At 40.5% G+C, this 15,020-nt stretch overlaps 1 protein-coding gene across 1 annotated transcript in view; it reads left to right on the plus strand.

Moving 5' to 3' along the window:
• dscamb (Down syndrome cell adhesion molecule b) overlaps positions 1-15,020 on the plus strand; it is a 207,935-nt gene that overhangs the window by 186,266 nt on the left and 6,649 nt on the right. The window contains exons 28-32 of the mRNA XM_037531093.1: positions 2,426-2,456; positions 2,547-2,662; positions 3,017-3,166; positions 9,123-9,320; positions 11,856-12,158. Of these exons, the coding sequence (XP_037386990.1) occupies positions 2,426-2,456; positions 2,547-2,662; positions 3,017-3,166; positions 9,123-9,320; positions 11,856-12,158 (798 nt within the window). The remainder of the gene's footprint in view (positions 1-2,425; positions 2,457-2,546; positions 2,663-3,016; positions 3,167-9,122; positions 9,321-11,855; positions 12,159-15,020) is intronic.

The raw sequence follows: 15,020 nt of genomic DNA on the forward strand, positions 1-15,020 counted from the left end.
ACATGACACAGAAGGATAAGCGGTTTAGATGATGTGTGTGTGTGTGTGTGTGTGTGTCTGTGTGTGTCTGTGTGTCTTTAAAAATTAAAGGACTAAGTGTTGACTATATTGTCTAATCTCAGGCCTCTGATTCGTTATTTCATCAAATAACTGACTTTGTAAATTACAACCCCAATTCCAGTGAAGTTGGGACGTTGTGTAAAACATAAATAAAAACAGAAGACGATGATTTGCAAATCCTTTTCAACCGATATTCAATTGAACACACTACAAAGACGAGATATTTAATGTTCAAATGGATAAACTTTATTGTTTTTTGCAAATATTCACTCATTTTGAATTTGATGCCTGCAACATGTTCCAGAGAAGTTGGGACAGGGGCAACAAGACTGGGAAAGTTGAGGAATGCTCAAAAACACCTGTTTGGAACATTCCACAGGTGAACAGGTTAATTGGAAACAGGTGAGGGTCACGATTGGGTATAAAGGGAGCGTCACTGAAAGGCTCAGTCATTCACAAGCAAGGACGGGCGAGGTTCACCACTTAGTGAACAACTGCGTGAGCAAATAGTCCAACAGTTTAAGATCAACGTTTCTCAATGTGCAACTGCAGGAATTTAGGGATTTCATCATCTAGAGTCCATAATATCATCAGAAGATTCAGAGAATCTGGAGAAATCTCTGCAAGTAAGCGGCAAGGCAGGAAACCAACACTGAATGCCCGTGACCTTCGACCCCTCAGGCGGCACTGCATTAAAAACCCACATCATTCTGTAACGGATATTCCCACATGGGATCAGGAACACTTCGGAAAACCACTGTCAGTGAACTCAGTTCGTCGCTCCATCTACAAGTGCAGGTTAAAACTCTGCCATGCAAAGCGAAGCCACATATCAACACCACCCAGAAACGCCGCCGGCTTCTCTGGGCCGAGCTCATCTGAGATGGACTGACGCAGAGTGGAAAAGTGTCCTGTGTTCTGACGCGTCCACATTTCACACTGTTTCTGGAAATCATGGACGTCGTGTCCTCCGGGCCAAAGAGGAAAAGGACTGTCTGGATTGTTTTCAGCTCAAAGTTCAAAAGCCAGCATCTCTGATGGTGTGGGGGGGGGGGGGGGGTGTTAGTGCCCATGGCAGGGGTAACCTGCACATCTGTGAAGGCCCCATTAATGCTGAAAGGTCCATACAGGTTTAGGAGCAACATCTGCTGCCATCCAAGCAGCGTCTTTTTCAGGAACGTCCTGCTTATTTCAGCAAGACGATGCCGAGCCACATTCTGCACGTGTTACAACAGCGTGGCTTCGTAGTAAAAGAGTGCGGGTACTAGACTGACCTGCCTGCAGTCCAGACCGTCTCCCATTGAAAATGTGTGGCGCATTATGAAGCTCAAAATACGACAGCGGAGCCCCCGGACTGCTGAGCAGCTGAAGCTGGACATCAAGCAGGAATGGGAAAGAATTCCACCTACAAAGCTTCAACAATCAGTGTCCTCAGTTCCCAAACGCTTATTGAGTGTTAAAGGAAAGGTGATGTAACTCAGTGGGAAACACGCCCCTGTCCCAAATTCTCTGGAACGTGTTGCAGACATCAAATTCAAAATGAGTGAATATTTGCAAAAAGCAATAAATCCATTTTTATTGTTTTATTATATTAAAACTGTTTTATTAACAGTTTATCCATTTGAACATTAAATATCACGTCTTTGTAGTGTATTCAATTGAATATAGGTTGAAAAGGATTTGCAGATCATCGTATTCTGTTTTTATTTATGTTTTACACAACGTCCCAACTTCACTGGAATTGGGGTTGTACACTATATTCCCAAAAGTATTCGCTCGTCTGGCTTCACACATATGAACTTGAGTGAGATCCCATTCTTAATCCATAGGGTTTAATATGATGTCGGCCCTTTGCAACTACAACAGCTTCAACTCTTCTGGGAAGGCTTTCCACAAGGGTTAGGAGTGAAAGCCTTTGGCAATATAGTGAATTTTGGACTTGTTGGATTTTGCTGCAGTCCTAAAATTCATTTCTGCTTAATTATGTCTTTGACTGTTTTGAGTAAATGGCTTTTCTGACCCTCCCAGTTATAAGAATGAAGTCATAAAAAAACTACAAGGTTTAGTATATTAATGACTTTTTTAATTTTCAGAAAAAAGTAATTGTAGTGAAAAATAGTAGTTACACAAGTACCTGTGTATTCTCATATGTATGTTCAGGAAAAAGACCTTTGCAGTTCAGGAGTGCACCCTCTGTTGGCCGTCTACATCTCTTTACATGATCTAATATGATTCTTACTTGAGTTTAAATATTGAGTGCTCTGGCATTAATTTGGTTTAGTAAGTTGTTAAATGTAAATTACCATCAATCACGTTTTTCACAAGGCTACAATTGTAAATCATGCCTTTGTACCTCTTTCTACAGATGCCAAAAGCCTTGCTGAGATGCTTATGAGGTAAATAAACCATAAAGTGTTTAATATATTTTAACAATGTTCCTCTGTCTTTAATGAGGTGATGTAACTGGTTTTGGTGTGTATTTGCAGTAAGAACGCGCGGACACCAGATGCAGTGAACAAACAACAGCAGACCCTCCGAATGCACATCGACATCCCACGAGCTCAGCTACTCATCGAGGAGAGGGACACGATGGAGACAATAGGTACAATGTCCAAGATCTAAAATTTATTTGGTAAAAATATGTTTTCTGCTCCACTTGGAGCTTATTTTGTACTCAAGTATGTACACTGTATGTCCAAAAGTGTCCAGACAAGCGAGAAACCTTCTAATGGATAAAGCTGCTTTAAGGTCACCCACTGCTGACACAGGTTTTATCTCCATAGAAAAGCCTTAACCGATAGAATGGATAGCATTGCATAACGTTTACAGGATTTATGATGTCCATGCTTGTGCTTGTATGCATTTTTAAGTTAGAGACCAACAAAGAAGGTGTTTCCAGAGATGTTTATTTTTCATGGATCAATGTTAAATATTTGTATGTGCGTCTTTTTCTCAGATGACCGATCCACGGTGCTGCTGACAGATAATGATTTTGGAGAGACATCTAAGCAGAAATCCTCAACAGTTACCCATACTGTCCACTACCAGTCTCTGTCCCAAGCAACCGGTCCACTGGTGGACGTCTCAGACGCTCGACCTGGTACAAGTAAGCCATTTTTTTTCTAAAGTCCGCTTATAATGTTAGTGTGGTTTTGTGTACCAGAAACAGTTCATCTTTCCCAGCCTCCTTTTATCAATTAGAATTAAACAGGCACTTTCTGTTACTGTGCCTTTAAGACTGATATGTATGTAAATGAGCTCTGTTATGAGGTAAATGAGGCCCATCTTGTTAAAAAGCAGTCCAGAAAAAAAACATTGAGCAGACTATTGAGTTGGGACAGAATTCTTCAGGGCAGTGGGAAAAAATAAACACCAGCCGCTCCTTTCAGATGTGTGGGAAGTTGTAATGATGCGTCCTGACAGACAGGAATAGCACAACGTTTAATCATTTATCTCTGAACTTTCACTCCAGGATATGAATTATCTGCATGAACAACACTCCACATCACTTCAGTGGGAATGAGAGGAGCTAAACTGCTGTAGGCTTAATATCCAGAGCTACATTACTGTTGACTGAATAATTGGTCATATGTAAACGAGTTCTGGGTTGTGACATCATACCCATGATGAATTCAGAACAAGCTGTTTTTGGAGCTTGATTTCCATATATGTACCACATGAGTGTTTTGAAACTTAAACAATGTTAACATTGTATCTTAAACGTCCCCCTGGTATGGGCCCTTTAAGTCCTTACACAGTTAGTAGTAATTCCTGCTATGGAATAGCACCAACCCTTCTGAAGTGTTGTGTTTACAAGGAACCGGAATCTGGATGGACTCATTTGCTCACCTCTTGCTGCTCTGTGCTCTAATATAACATGGACACAGATTACATTTCAGCCTAAAGTGGAACTTAAGAGTACATAGGAGTCCAGGTGCCTGTTCGGTAGAATATCTGGTATCCCAGTGTTTGGCATTTGGGGTTTATGTTTACATGCTGAGGGGATTCCTGTGTTGAAGCTGACGTTACTGCTGAAGTGGCTTGTAGGGGAAGCTGGTGTTCAGTGAAGTTGAGCTGATTAGATGTATGAAGGTCGCTCCATCTCCCATCACTCTTACAGACTGCAGACACTGCTGATTCAGGTAGATTCACTGATGTTGACTAAACAGATCTCGTAGCCTGCTAATGCAGTTTCTCAGATGGCTTCTGTACTGCTTGATAGTGGAATTCGATGATGCTGTGTCTGTCTATTTGCTTTAGTTCAATAAGCTTATTGCAAATTGTGCTGATAATCTTGCATCACTTTAGAGCTGGTGGTTCACAACATTAACTGAGAAGTTTCTTGTCTTTGCTTGGACATCTTCTAATCTATTTGGTTTAATTAGCTTACTTCTTTCCTACTAAGACTGAAATATAGCACTAATTTTTGTAATACTGTACACTATAAAAGCCCAGTAAAACACAGTAGAAGTCCAGTGAAACACTGTAAAAGCCCAGTGAAGCACTATAAGAGACCAGTGAATGGCTGTAAAAGCCCAGTGAAAAAACTATAAAAGCTCAGTGAAACACTATGAAAGACTTGCACAACCCTATATAAAGCCTACTGGAATTCTTTAAAAGCCCAGTGAAACACTACAAAAGCTCAGTGAAACACTGTTATACACTGGCACAACCCTATGAAACTCTATAAATGGCCCGTAAACACTGTAAAAGCCCAGTGAAACACTGTAAAATCCCAGTGAAACACTGTAAAAGACCAGTGAAACACTGTAAAAGCCCAGTGAACCACTGTAAAAGACCAGTGAAACACTGTAAAAGACCAGTGAACCACTGTAAAAGCCCAGTGAAACACTGTAAAAGACCAGTGAAACACTGTAAAAGCCCAGTGAAACACTGTAAAAGCCCAGTGAAACACTGTAAAAGACCAGTGAAACACTGTAAAAGACCAGTGAACCACTGTAAAAGCCCAGTGAAACACTGTAAAAGCCCAGTGAACCACTGTAAAAGCCCAGTGAAACACTGTAAAAGCCCAGTGAAACACTGTAGAAACCCAGTGAAACACTGTAAAAGCCCAGTGAAACACTGTAAAAGCCCAGTGAAACACTGTAAAAGACCAGTGAAACACTGTAAAAGCCCAGTGAAACACTGTAAAAGACCAGTGAAACACTGTAAAAGACCAGTGAAACACTGTAAAAGCCCAGTGAAACACTGTAAAAGCCCAGTGAAACACTGTAAAAGACCAGTGAAACACTGTAAAAGCCCAGTGAAACACTGTAAAAGCCCAGTGAAACACTGTAAAAGACCAGTGAAACACTGTAGAAACCCAGTGAAACACTGTAAAAGCCCAGTGAAACACTGTAGAAACCCAGTGAAACACTGTAAAAGCCCAGTGAAACACTGTAAAAGACCAGTGAAACACTGTAAAAGCCCAGTGAAACACTGTAAAAGCCCAGTGAACCACTGTAAAAGCCCAGTGAAACACTGTAAAAGCCCAGTGAAACACTGTAAAAGACCAGTGAAACACTGTAGAAACCCAGTGAAACACTGTAAAAGACCAGTGAAACACTGTAAAAGCCCAGTGAAACACTGTAAAAGACCAGTGAAACACTGTAAAAGCCCAGTGAAACACTGTAGAAACCCAGTGAAACACTGTAGAAACCCAGTGAAACACTGTAAAAGCCCAGTGAAACACTGTAAAAGACCAGTGAAACATTGTAAAAGCCCAGTGAAACACTGTAGAAACCCAGTGAAACACTGTAAAAGACCAGTGAAACACTGTAAAAGACCAGTGAAACACTGTAAAAGCCCAGTGAAACACTGTAAAAGACCAGTGAAACACTGTAAAAGCCCAGTGAAACACTGTAAAAGCCCAGTGAAACACTGTAAAAGACCAGTGAAACACTGTAAAAGACCAGTGAAACACTGTAGAAACCCAGTGAAACACTGTAAAAGCCCAGTGAACCACTGTAGAAACCCAGTGAAACACTGTAAAATCCCAGTGAAACACTGTATAAGCCCAGTGAAACACTGTAAAAGCCCAGTGAAACACTGTAAAAGACCAGTGAAACACTGTAGAAACCCAGTGAAACACTGTAAAAGCCCAGTGAACCACTGTAGAAACCCAGTGAAACACTGTAAAATCCCAGTGAAACACTGTAAAACCCCAGTGAAACACTGTAAAAGCCCAGTGAAACACTGTAAAACCCCAGTGAAACACTGTAAAAGCCCAGTGAACCACTGTAGAAACCCAGTGAAACACTGTAAAAGCCCAGTGAAACACTGTAGAAACCCAGTGAAACACTGTAAAAGCCCAGTGAAACACTGTAAAAGCCCAGTGAAACACTGTAAAAGACCAGTGAACCACTGTAAAAGCCCAGTGAAACACTGTAAAAGCCCAGTGAAACACTGTAGAAACCCAGTGAAACACTGTAAAAGCCCAGTGAAACACTGTAAAAGCCCAGTGAAACACTGTAAAAGACCAGTGAAACACTGTAAAAGCCCAGTGAACCACTGTAAAAGCCCAGTGAAACACTGTAGAAACCCAGTGAAACACTGTAGAAACCCAGTGAAACACTGTAAAAGCCCAGTGAAACACTGTAAAAGACCAGTGAAACACTGTAAAAGCCCAGTGAAACACTGTAGAAACCCAGTGAAACACTGTAAAAGACCAGTGAAACACTGTAAAAGACCAGTGAAACACTGTAGAAACCCAAACACTGTAAAAGCCCAGTGAACCACTGTAGAAACCCAGTGAAACACTGTAAAATCCCAGTGAAACACTGTAAAAGCCCAGTGAAACACTGTAAAAGACCAGTGAAACACTGTAAAAGACCAGTGAAACACTGTAGAAACCCAGTGAAACACTGTAAAAGCCCAGTGAACCACTGTAGAAACCCAGTGAAACACTGTAAAATCCCAGTGAAACACTGTAAAACCCCAGTGAAACACTGTAAAAGCCCAGTGAAACACTGTAAAACCCCAGTGAAACATTGTAAAAGCCCAGTGAAACACTGTAAAAGCCCAGTGAAACACTGTAAAAGCCCAGTGAAACACTGTAAAAGCCCAGTGAAACACTGTATAAGCCCAGTGAAACACTGTAAAACCCCAGTGAAACATTGTAAAAGCCCAGTGAAACACTGTAAAAGACCAGTGAAACACTGTAAAACCCCAGTGAAACACTGTAAAAGCCCAGTGAAACACTGTAAAAGCCCAGTGAAACACTGTAAAACCCCAGTGAAACACTGTAAAAGCCCAGTGAAACACTGTAAAAGCCCAGTGAACCACTGTAAAAGCCCAGTGAAACACTGTAAAAGACCAGTGAAACACTGTAGAAACCCAGTGAAACACTGTATAAGCCCAGTGAAACACTGTAAAAGCCCAGTGAAACACTGTAAAACCCCAGTGAAACACTGTAAAAGCCCAGTGAACCACTGTAGAAACCCAGTGAAACACTGTAAAATCCCAGTGAAACACTGTAAAACCCCAGTGAAACACTGTAAAAGCCCAGTGAAACACTGTAAAACCCCAGTGAAACATTGTAAAAGCCCAGTGAAACACTGTAAAAGCCCAGTGAAACACTGTAAAACCCCAGTGAAACACTGTAGAAACCCAGTGAAACACTGTAGAAACCCAGTGAAACACTGTAAAAGCCCAGTGAAACACTGTAAAAGACCAGTGAAACACTGTAAAAGCCCAGTGAAACACTGTAGAAACCCAGTGAAACACTGTAAAAGACCAGTGAAACACTGTAAAAGACCAGTGAAACACTGTAAAAGACCAGTGAAACACTGTAGAAACCCAGTGAAACACTGTAAAAGCCCAGTGAACCACTGTAGAAACCCAGTGAAACACTGTAAAATCCCAGTGAAACACTGTAAAAGCCCAGTGAAACACTGTAAAAGACCAGTGAAACACTGTAAAAGACCAGTGAAACACTGTAGAAACCCAGTGAAACACTGTAAAAGCCCAGTGAACCACTGTAGAAACCCAGTGAAACACTGTAAAACCCCAGTGAAACACTGTAAAAGCCCAGTGAAACACTGTAAAACCCCAGTGAAACATTGTAAAAGCCCAGTGAAACACTGTAAAAGCCCAGTGAAACACTGTAAAACCCCAGTGAAACACTGTATAAGCCCAGTGAAACACTGTAAAAGCCCAGTGAAACACTGTAAAACCCCAGTGAAACACTGTATAAGCCCAGTGAAACACTGTAAAACCCCAGTTAAACATTGTAAAAGCCCAGTGAAACACTGTAAAAGCCCAGTGAAACACTGTAAAACCCCAGTGAAACACTGTATAAGCCCAGTGAAACACTGTAAAAGCCCAGTGAAACACTGTAAAAGCCCAGTGAAACACTGTAAAAGACCAGTGAAACACTGTAAAAGACCAGTGAAACACTGTAAAACCCCAGTGAAACACTGTAAAAGCCCAGTGAACCACTGTAGAAACCCAGTGAAACACTGTAAAATCCCAGTGAAACACTGTAAAAGCCCAGTGAAACACTGTAAAACCCCAGTGAAACATTGTAAAAGCCCAGTGAAACACTGTAAAAGCCCAGTGAAACACTGTAAAACCCCAGTGAAACACTGTATAAGCCCAGTGAAACACTGTAAAAGCCCAGTGAAACACTGTAAAACCCCAGTGAAACACTGTAAAAGCCCAGTGAAACACTGTAAAAGACCAGTGAAACACTGTAAAAGCCCAGTGAACCACTGTAAAAGCCCAGTGAAACACTGTAAAACCCCAGTGAAACATTGTAAAAGCCCAGTGAAACACTGTAAAAGCCCAGTGAAACACTGTAAAACCCCAGTGAAACACTGTATAAGCCCAGTGAAACACTGTAAAAGCCCAGTGAAACACTGTAAAACCCCAGTGAAACACTGTAAAAGCCCAGTGAAACACTGTAAAAGCCCAGTGAACCACTGTAGAAACCCAGTGAAACACTGCTAGAGGCTGTCAAAACACTGTAAATATTGTACTAGCAGTTGTTCAGTAATAATACTAATGTTTTCTCCCTCATGCAGCCCTTTTCTCCATCTTTGCTGTTTCTCTGTGTCTCGTAGACCCCACTGCCCGCCGTACGGCTAAAGCGGGTCCTGCCACTCGCAGCCGCTACGCCAGCCAGTGGACCCTGAACAGACCACACCCACCTATGTCCTCCCACACTCTCACCACGGACTGGAGGCTGCCCACCCCCCGCGCCACTGGCTCCGTGGACAAGGAAAGCGACAGCTACAGTGTCAGCCCCTCTCAGGACACAGGTACAGCTGAAGAACACTGCAAAGTGCAGGTGAAACACTGTAAAAGATGGGTGACACGCTAAAAGACGGGTGACACACTAAAAGATGGGTGACACGCTAAAAGACGGGTGACACGCTAAAAGACGGGTGACACGCTAAAAGATGGGTGACACACTAAAAGATGGGTGACACACTAAAAGATGGGTGAAGCACTGTTAAAAATGGTGAAGCACTGTAAAAAAACAGTAAAACGTTGTAACAGAGGGTGAATTACTGGAAAAGATGAGTAAAGCACTGTAAAAACGGTGAAGCACTGTAAAAATAGTGAAGCACTGTAAAAAACAGTAAAACATTGTAACAGATGGTGAAGTACTGTAAAAGACGAGTAAAGCACTGTAAAAACGTTAAAATATTGTAAAAGACAGTGAAACATTGTAAAAGATGGGTGAAGTACTGTACAAGATGAGTGAAGCACTGTAAAAGACGGTGAAACGTTGTAAAAGACGGTGAAGCACTGTAAAAGATGGATGAAACATTGTAAAAGATAGTTGAAACATTGTAAAGGTCGAGTGAAACACTGTAAAAGATGGATGAAACATTGTAAAGGTCGAGTGAAGCACTATAAAAGATGGATGAAACATTGTAAAAAGACAGATGAAGTATTGTAAAATATGGTGAAACAATGTAAAATATGGTGAAACACTGTAAAACATGGAGAAATATTGTAAAAGACAGCACTGCAAAATATGGTGAAGCACTGCAAAAACAGTGAAGCACTATAAAAGATGGATGAAACATTGTAAAGGTCGAGTGAAGCACTGTAAAAGATGGTGAAACACTGTAAAAGATAGTTGAAACATTGTAAAGGTCGAGTGAAACACTGTAAAAGATGGATGAAACATTGTAAAGGTCGAGTGAAGCACTATAAAAGATGGATGAAACATTGTAAAGGTCGAGTGAAACACTGTAAAAGATGGATGAAACATTGTAAAGGTCGAGTGAAGCACTATAAAAGATGGATGAAACATTGTAAAGGTCGAGTGAAGCACTGTAAAAGATGGTGAAACACTGTAAAAGATGGTGAAACACTGTAAAAGATGGATGAAACATTGTAAAGACATGTCAAGCACTGTAAAAGACATCTTTCACAGTGCAGTAGTAAAACAGGTAGCTAGCTATTTCATTTGGCAGGGATCACCTCTCCATAATTAAACTGTTAACTGTGGATTAAAACAATAAGGTCTGTAATTAATATGTGTAAATATGTAAATATAAAGTCCATTTATACATTACTGATTGAGTTGATAGGCTGACGGTTTCGCACAAGGATTTTCCTGCATGTAGGGGAAATAATGCTCAGTTACGAAGGCAGTAGCTCATTAAGCAGCCTGTGCAAATGACTGCCTACTAACGGTGCTGTGCTTCAACAAGCTTGAACAATAAGAGAGTTCAGTGATGGAGAGAAACCAGTTTTAATAAATGAAGTTATTACCCATCAAAGCATTCTGCTGGGGTCTGCCGGGGTCCACTGGGGTCCGCCGTGTCTGCAGTCGATGTTACAGCAATTTTCCCAACGGCACTTATTTGACATATTATCACTAATTACACTAATTAAATTATGTGGAGAAAAGCTTGCTCCACTTTTGCACTCTCTCACTCCGAGCCCTGACTGACCAGTTCTTCCTGCAGTGGAAGGCTAGCCTCGCCTTCACAATAAGAGTCTTTGTCTCACTAAACCATAAATAATTATGTCTTTAAGACTTTTTTAATAAAATCTCCATTGGTTTCTTGTCTAGGCTCCTTTCCAGCTGACCATAAACAGCGTGAAATATATTTTGAATTTGCATTATTTGTTTTTCCATTATTTAGTTTAATCTGCTCAGATTGGGGGAAAGTCATCAAACCAAGTGTTTAAAAATGTAGGAAATAAGATCTAGAGGTGATGCTGGAAGAAACATTTTAAGAAAACAGGATAATTGTGGAGCGGTGGTGGAAAAGTGAGAGACAAGGATTTTTTTTCTTAAGTCACTGTCATGAACCTGGCCCTGGTCCAGCCAATCAGGGACTAGCGAAGAGGTTCTTTTGCTAGAGCAGGTGTGGCATATTGTGTTCGGGACTAGACTCAGTAGGACCAGGGTTGCAGACCAGTGTGCTAAACTATACAGTCTATACTTGTTCTCAGTACTTATATCCAGTGAGTTTTTTATTCCATTGGTAGATACTTTTGATTGTTTCAAGCATTATATAGATGAATATAGGGATAGATATAGATATAGATATATAGAATACATTGAATAATCATATAATAATCTTATTGCAATCTCAAAATAAGACATGTTACAGTTTTAGACTACATTTAAGATGATTTTACTCCCCATGTTTATATTTTTGCAGTGCAGAAACTCAGATTTGACATTAAAACACTGTCTGAGTTGTGGTTTGATTGACTAAATGACAGCAGCTTTTGTTTAATACACACATATTTGAAGCATTTGCCATAACAAAAGTGCAGAAGTGTCTCATTAAACGTGTGAAAATGTGTATATTCTCATGCAGACCGTGCTCGGAGCAGCATGGTGTCCACGGAGAGCGCTTCCTCCACGTATGAGGAACTGGCCCGTGCTTACGAACACGCCAAGATGGAGGAGCAGCTGCGCCACGCCAAGTTCACCATCACCGAGTGCTTCATCTCCGACACATCCTCCGAGCAGATGACCGCCGGCACCAACGACTACACAGACAGCCTGACCTCCAGCACTCCCTCCGAGTCCGGCATCTGTAGATTCACCGCCTCCCCACCCAAACCACAGGACGCCAGCCGGGTCATGAATATGGCCGTGCCCAAAGCACACAGACCCGGTGAGTCTGAATCCGAGGCCAGAGTTTCCTCTTACCACTAAATGTAGCTGATCAGCCAAGTCATGTTTAATGTCAAAAGTTTGCTTCCTTTTAACGCTAGAAGGTGACCAGATTTTTGGGGACATTTCCAGTTTAACGGTCTATATATCATTAAAATTTCCAACGTTTTTGTCTATAAAATAAAAAATGGGCCTCTATTTTGACCATAATAACTGCTGTACTGTAATAAATTATGCTGGAGGCTGACTGATAAAATCGGGCGCTAACTAAGTAACTGTGTCAAAAAGTCATACAGTAGCTAACTGGAACCCTCAATAAAGAAAACTGCCAGTATGCATGGGAATAAATTACAATAGTCCTATTAAAGATTTATATATCTTGCATTTGGCAGATGCTTTTATCCAGAGCGACTTACAGTTTGGTCATTTTACACAGGTGCCATAGGAAATGACTGGACACCTGTCAGTAAGAAGCGCTATCGCTTCTTTTTAAGCACCTTACCTTTAAAAAGGCATCACCTGAGTGCCTCCTTAGTTGTGAAGACTATTACTTTTCAGGTACATTAGACTTGAAGCTCCAGTGTGAAACTACACAACTAAAGCAAACTTGGGACACCAAACGTGACTGATCAACTACATTTGGGGTCAGAGGGGGAACTGGGTACGTTTGATTTGTCACTGAAGTATAAAAAAAAATCCTCGTTTTTGGTTGAGCCACTTGACTTTTGAGGAAGTTAAGATCTTGCAGACAAAAGTTTCCTTATTTAACAGCAAGTTTTCAAACAAAAAAATAATAATTCCAAACTTTTTTATTAGAATTTTATAACTAAATCCCCTTTTTGATAGTTAACTTAATCAACATATACGACATATAAACAACATATACTGGCATTTTTAAACTTTTGGAGGCAAAAAGAAACTAAAATAAAATTTATGTGGATGCACATAAAATTAAAATTATTTTCAAATAAAACAGGGTGTTGTTGAGTAATATGATGTACGGGATGTATTTATTAAATAATTTTGGGGAAAGTAATGGACTTGGTGCCCTGCGATAGACTGGTGACCTGTCCAGGGTGTATCCTGCCTTCCGCCCAGTGACCCCTGGGATAGGCTCCAGTACCTCCCGCGACCCTGAGGGAGAAGCGGCTTAGAAAATGTGCGTGTGTGTGTGTGTGTGTGCGTGCGTGCGTGCGTGCGTGTGCGTGTGCGTGCGCGTGCGTGTGCGTGTGTGTGCGTGTGTGTGTGTGTGTGTGTGTGTGTGTGTGTGTGCGTGTGTGTGTAATGGACTTGGACACAAAAAATGACTGAAGGTGGGGGTTTTGGTGATGTACTGTTAAGCAGCACAAGCTGACAGATACAGTATCTCTGTATAGAGATTAAATAGAATTAGTCATTGTAAACACACCACAGCTGTCACGTCTCACAAGATCAAACAGGCAAAGGTGCATCTTCACTCTACTTGGAGATTATTTTCATGTCAGCATCAAACATTCAGCATCTTCAGCATCCACATGTCAGCAGCGTTGAGCAGTAATACAGGTATGATGTCCACCTGGACGTGGTTGTCTGACCCATGCTGGGTTGTGTTCTTTGCTGCCGGAGGTGAAGTGAGCAGCAGGTAGCTTCCTAGATTCTGTTACTTGGCTGAATAACAGGTGACTTATTGAGTTACTTGTGGCGAAGCCCTCATAGACTCCCTTACACAGGGTAACCGAGCAGATGAAGGATTTAAAGAGTGCGAAGGACTTTGAGGAACGTTAGTGTTTGGTTCCTCATAGACATTGCAAAAAAATTGTATCTTAGCGAGTGAAATTATCTTAAGTCTCACCGATATGTCAAATATTTCTCATGTTGAAATTGTTATAAGCTTATAAAATGTTTTTTTTTTATTAAAAGAATGGTTTTTATTTGTTTATAGTAATTTTTTAAGCAATATTAGCTCATTATATTGGCAGATATTTCTTAAAACCAAGATAGTGGGATCATTTTGCTTTATAAAATTTCTTAAAACAAGAAAAAAGTCTGAAAACTTATAATACGCTTAAAGGTGGAGATTATTGTAAGCTTAAATAGTATAATCAACTGGTTAGGGAAGTCATTTATACTGTCACAGCAGGAAATTTTTCATTTTCAAAATTTTATAATGTTCACAATTGTTTGGCAAAAATTTGGTTTATGCAGATTTTTCTAGCTTTCCATCAGGAAGTTGATGGGGAAATTTTTTCAGTTCATAACAGAAAAACCACTGCAGGCACCACTTTGAAATTCTGCATATTTGTGTAATATTGTTTTAATTATACCATCAATCAATTAATCAGTCAATCAAATAATCAATCAGTAAATCGATCTATCAACTAGTCCACCTGAGGGTAACCCTCATTTACAGAAATCATAATAAAGGAATAGTAAATGTTAAAAAAGTATTCATTGAAATGTGCATAATAGTAAATTTATTAGCTAAAAAAGTTGTTAGAATTGTGACAAAAATAAGGGATAAAATAAGTTAGAACATAGTTAATGAAATAAATAAAAAATATAAAATGTAAAACAAAGACTCGACACTAACTAAAAAATAAAAGTTGACGATAAAATGAATAAAAAAGAATAAAAAATGTGAAACAGAAACTAAAACATACCAAAATGAAATTAAACGTTAGCCAAAGTCAAACAAGGCAGTTGCATCACGTGTGTGGCACGCCTGTGTTTTTCCACTGTTACCTGGTTTGACCGCGTCACTCCTCGCTCACCTGCATCACGGTGTGGTATCGATTGCTGTGTTGACAACTCAATCCTGCTGACACACTTCAGTGTCTCTCGGCAATCAGCAGCTATAGAGGCAACGTGTGCACCGTCTGGGCCG

The sequence above is a fragment of the Pygocentrus nattereri genome, chromosome 19, assembly GCF_015220715.1.
Source record: "Pygocentrus nattereri isolate fPygNat1 chromosome 19, fPygNat1.pri, whole genome shotgun sequence".
Lineage (NCBI taxonomy): Eukaryota > Metazoa > Chordata > Actinopteri > Characiformes > Serrasalmidae > Pygocentrus > Pygocentrus nattereri.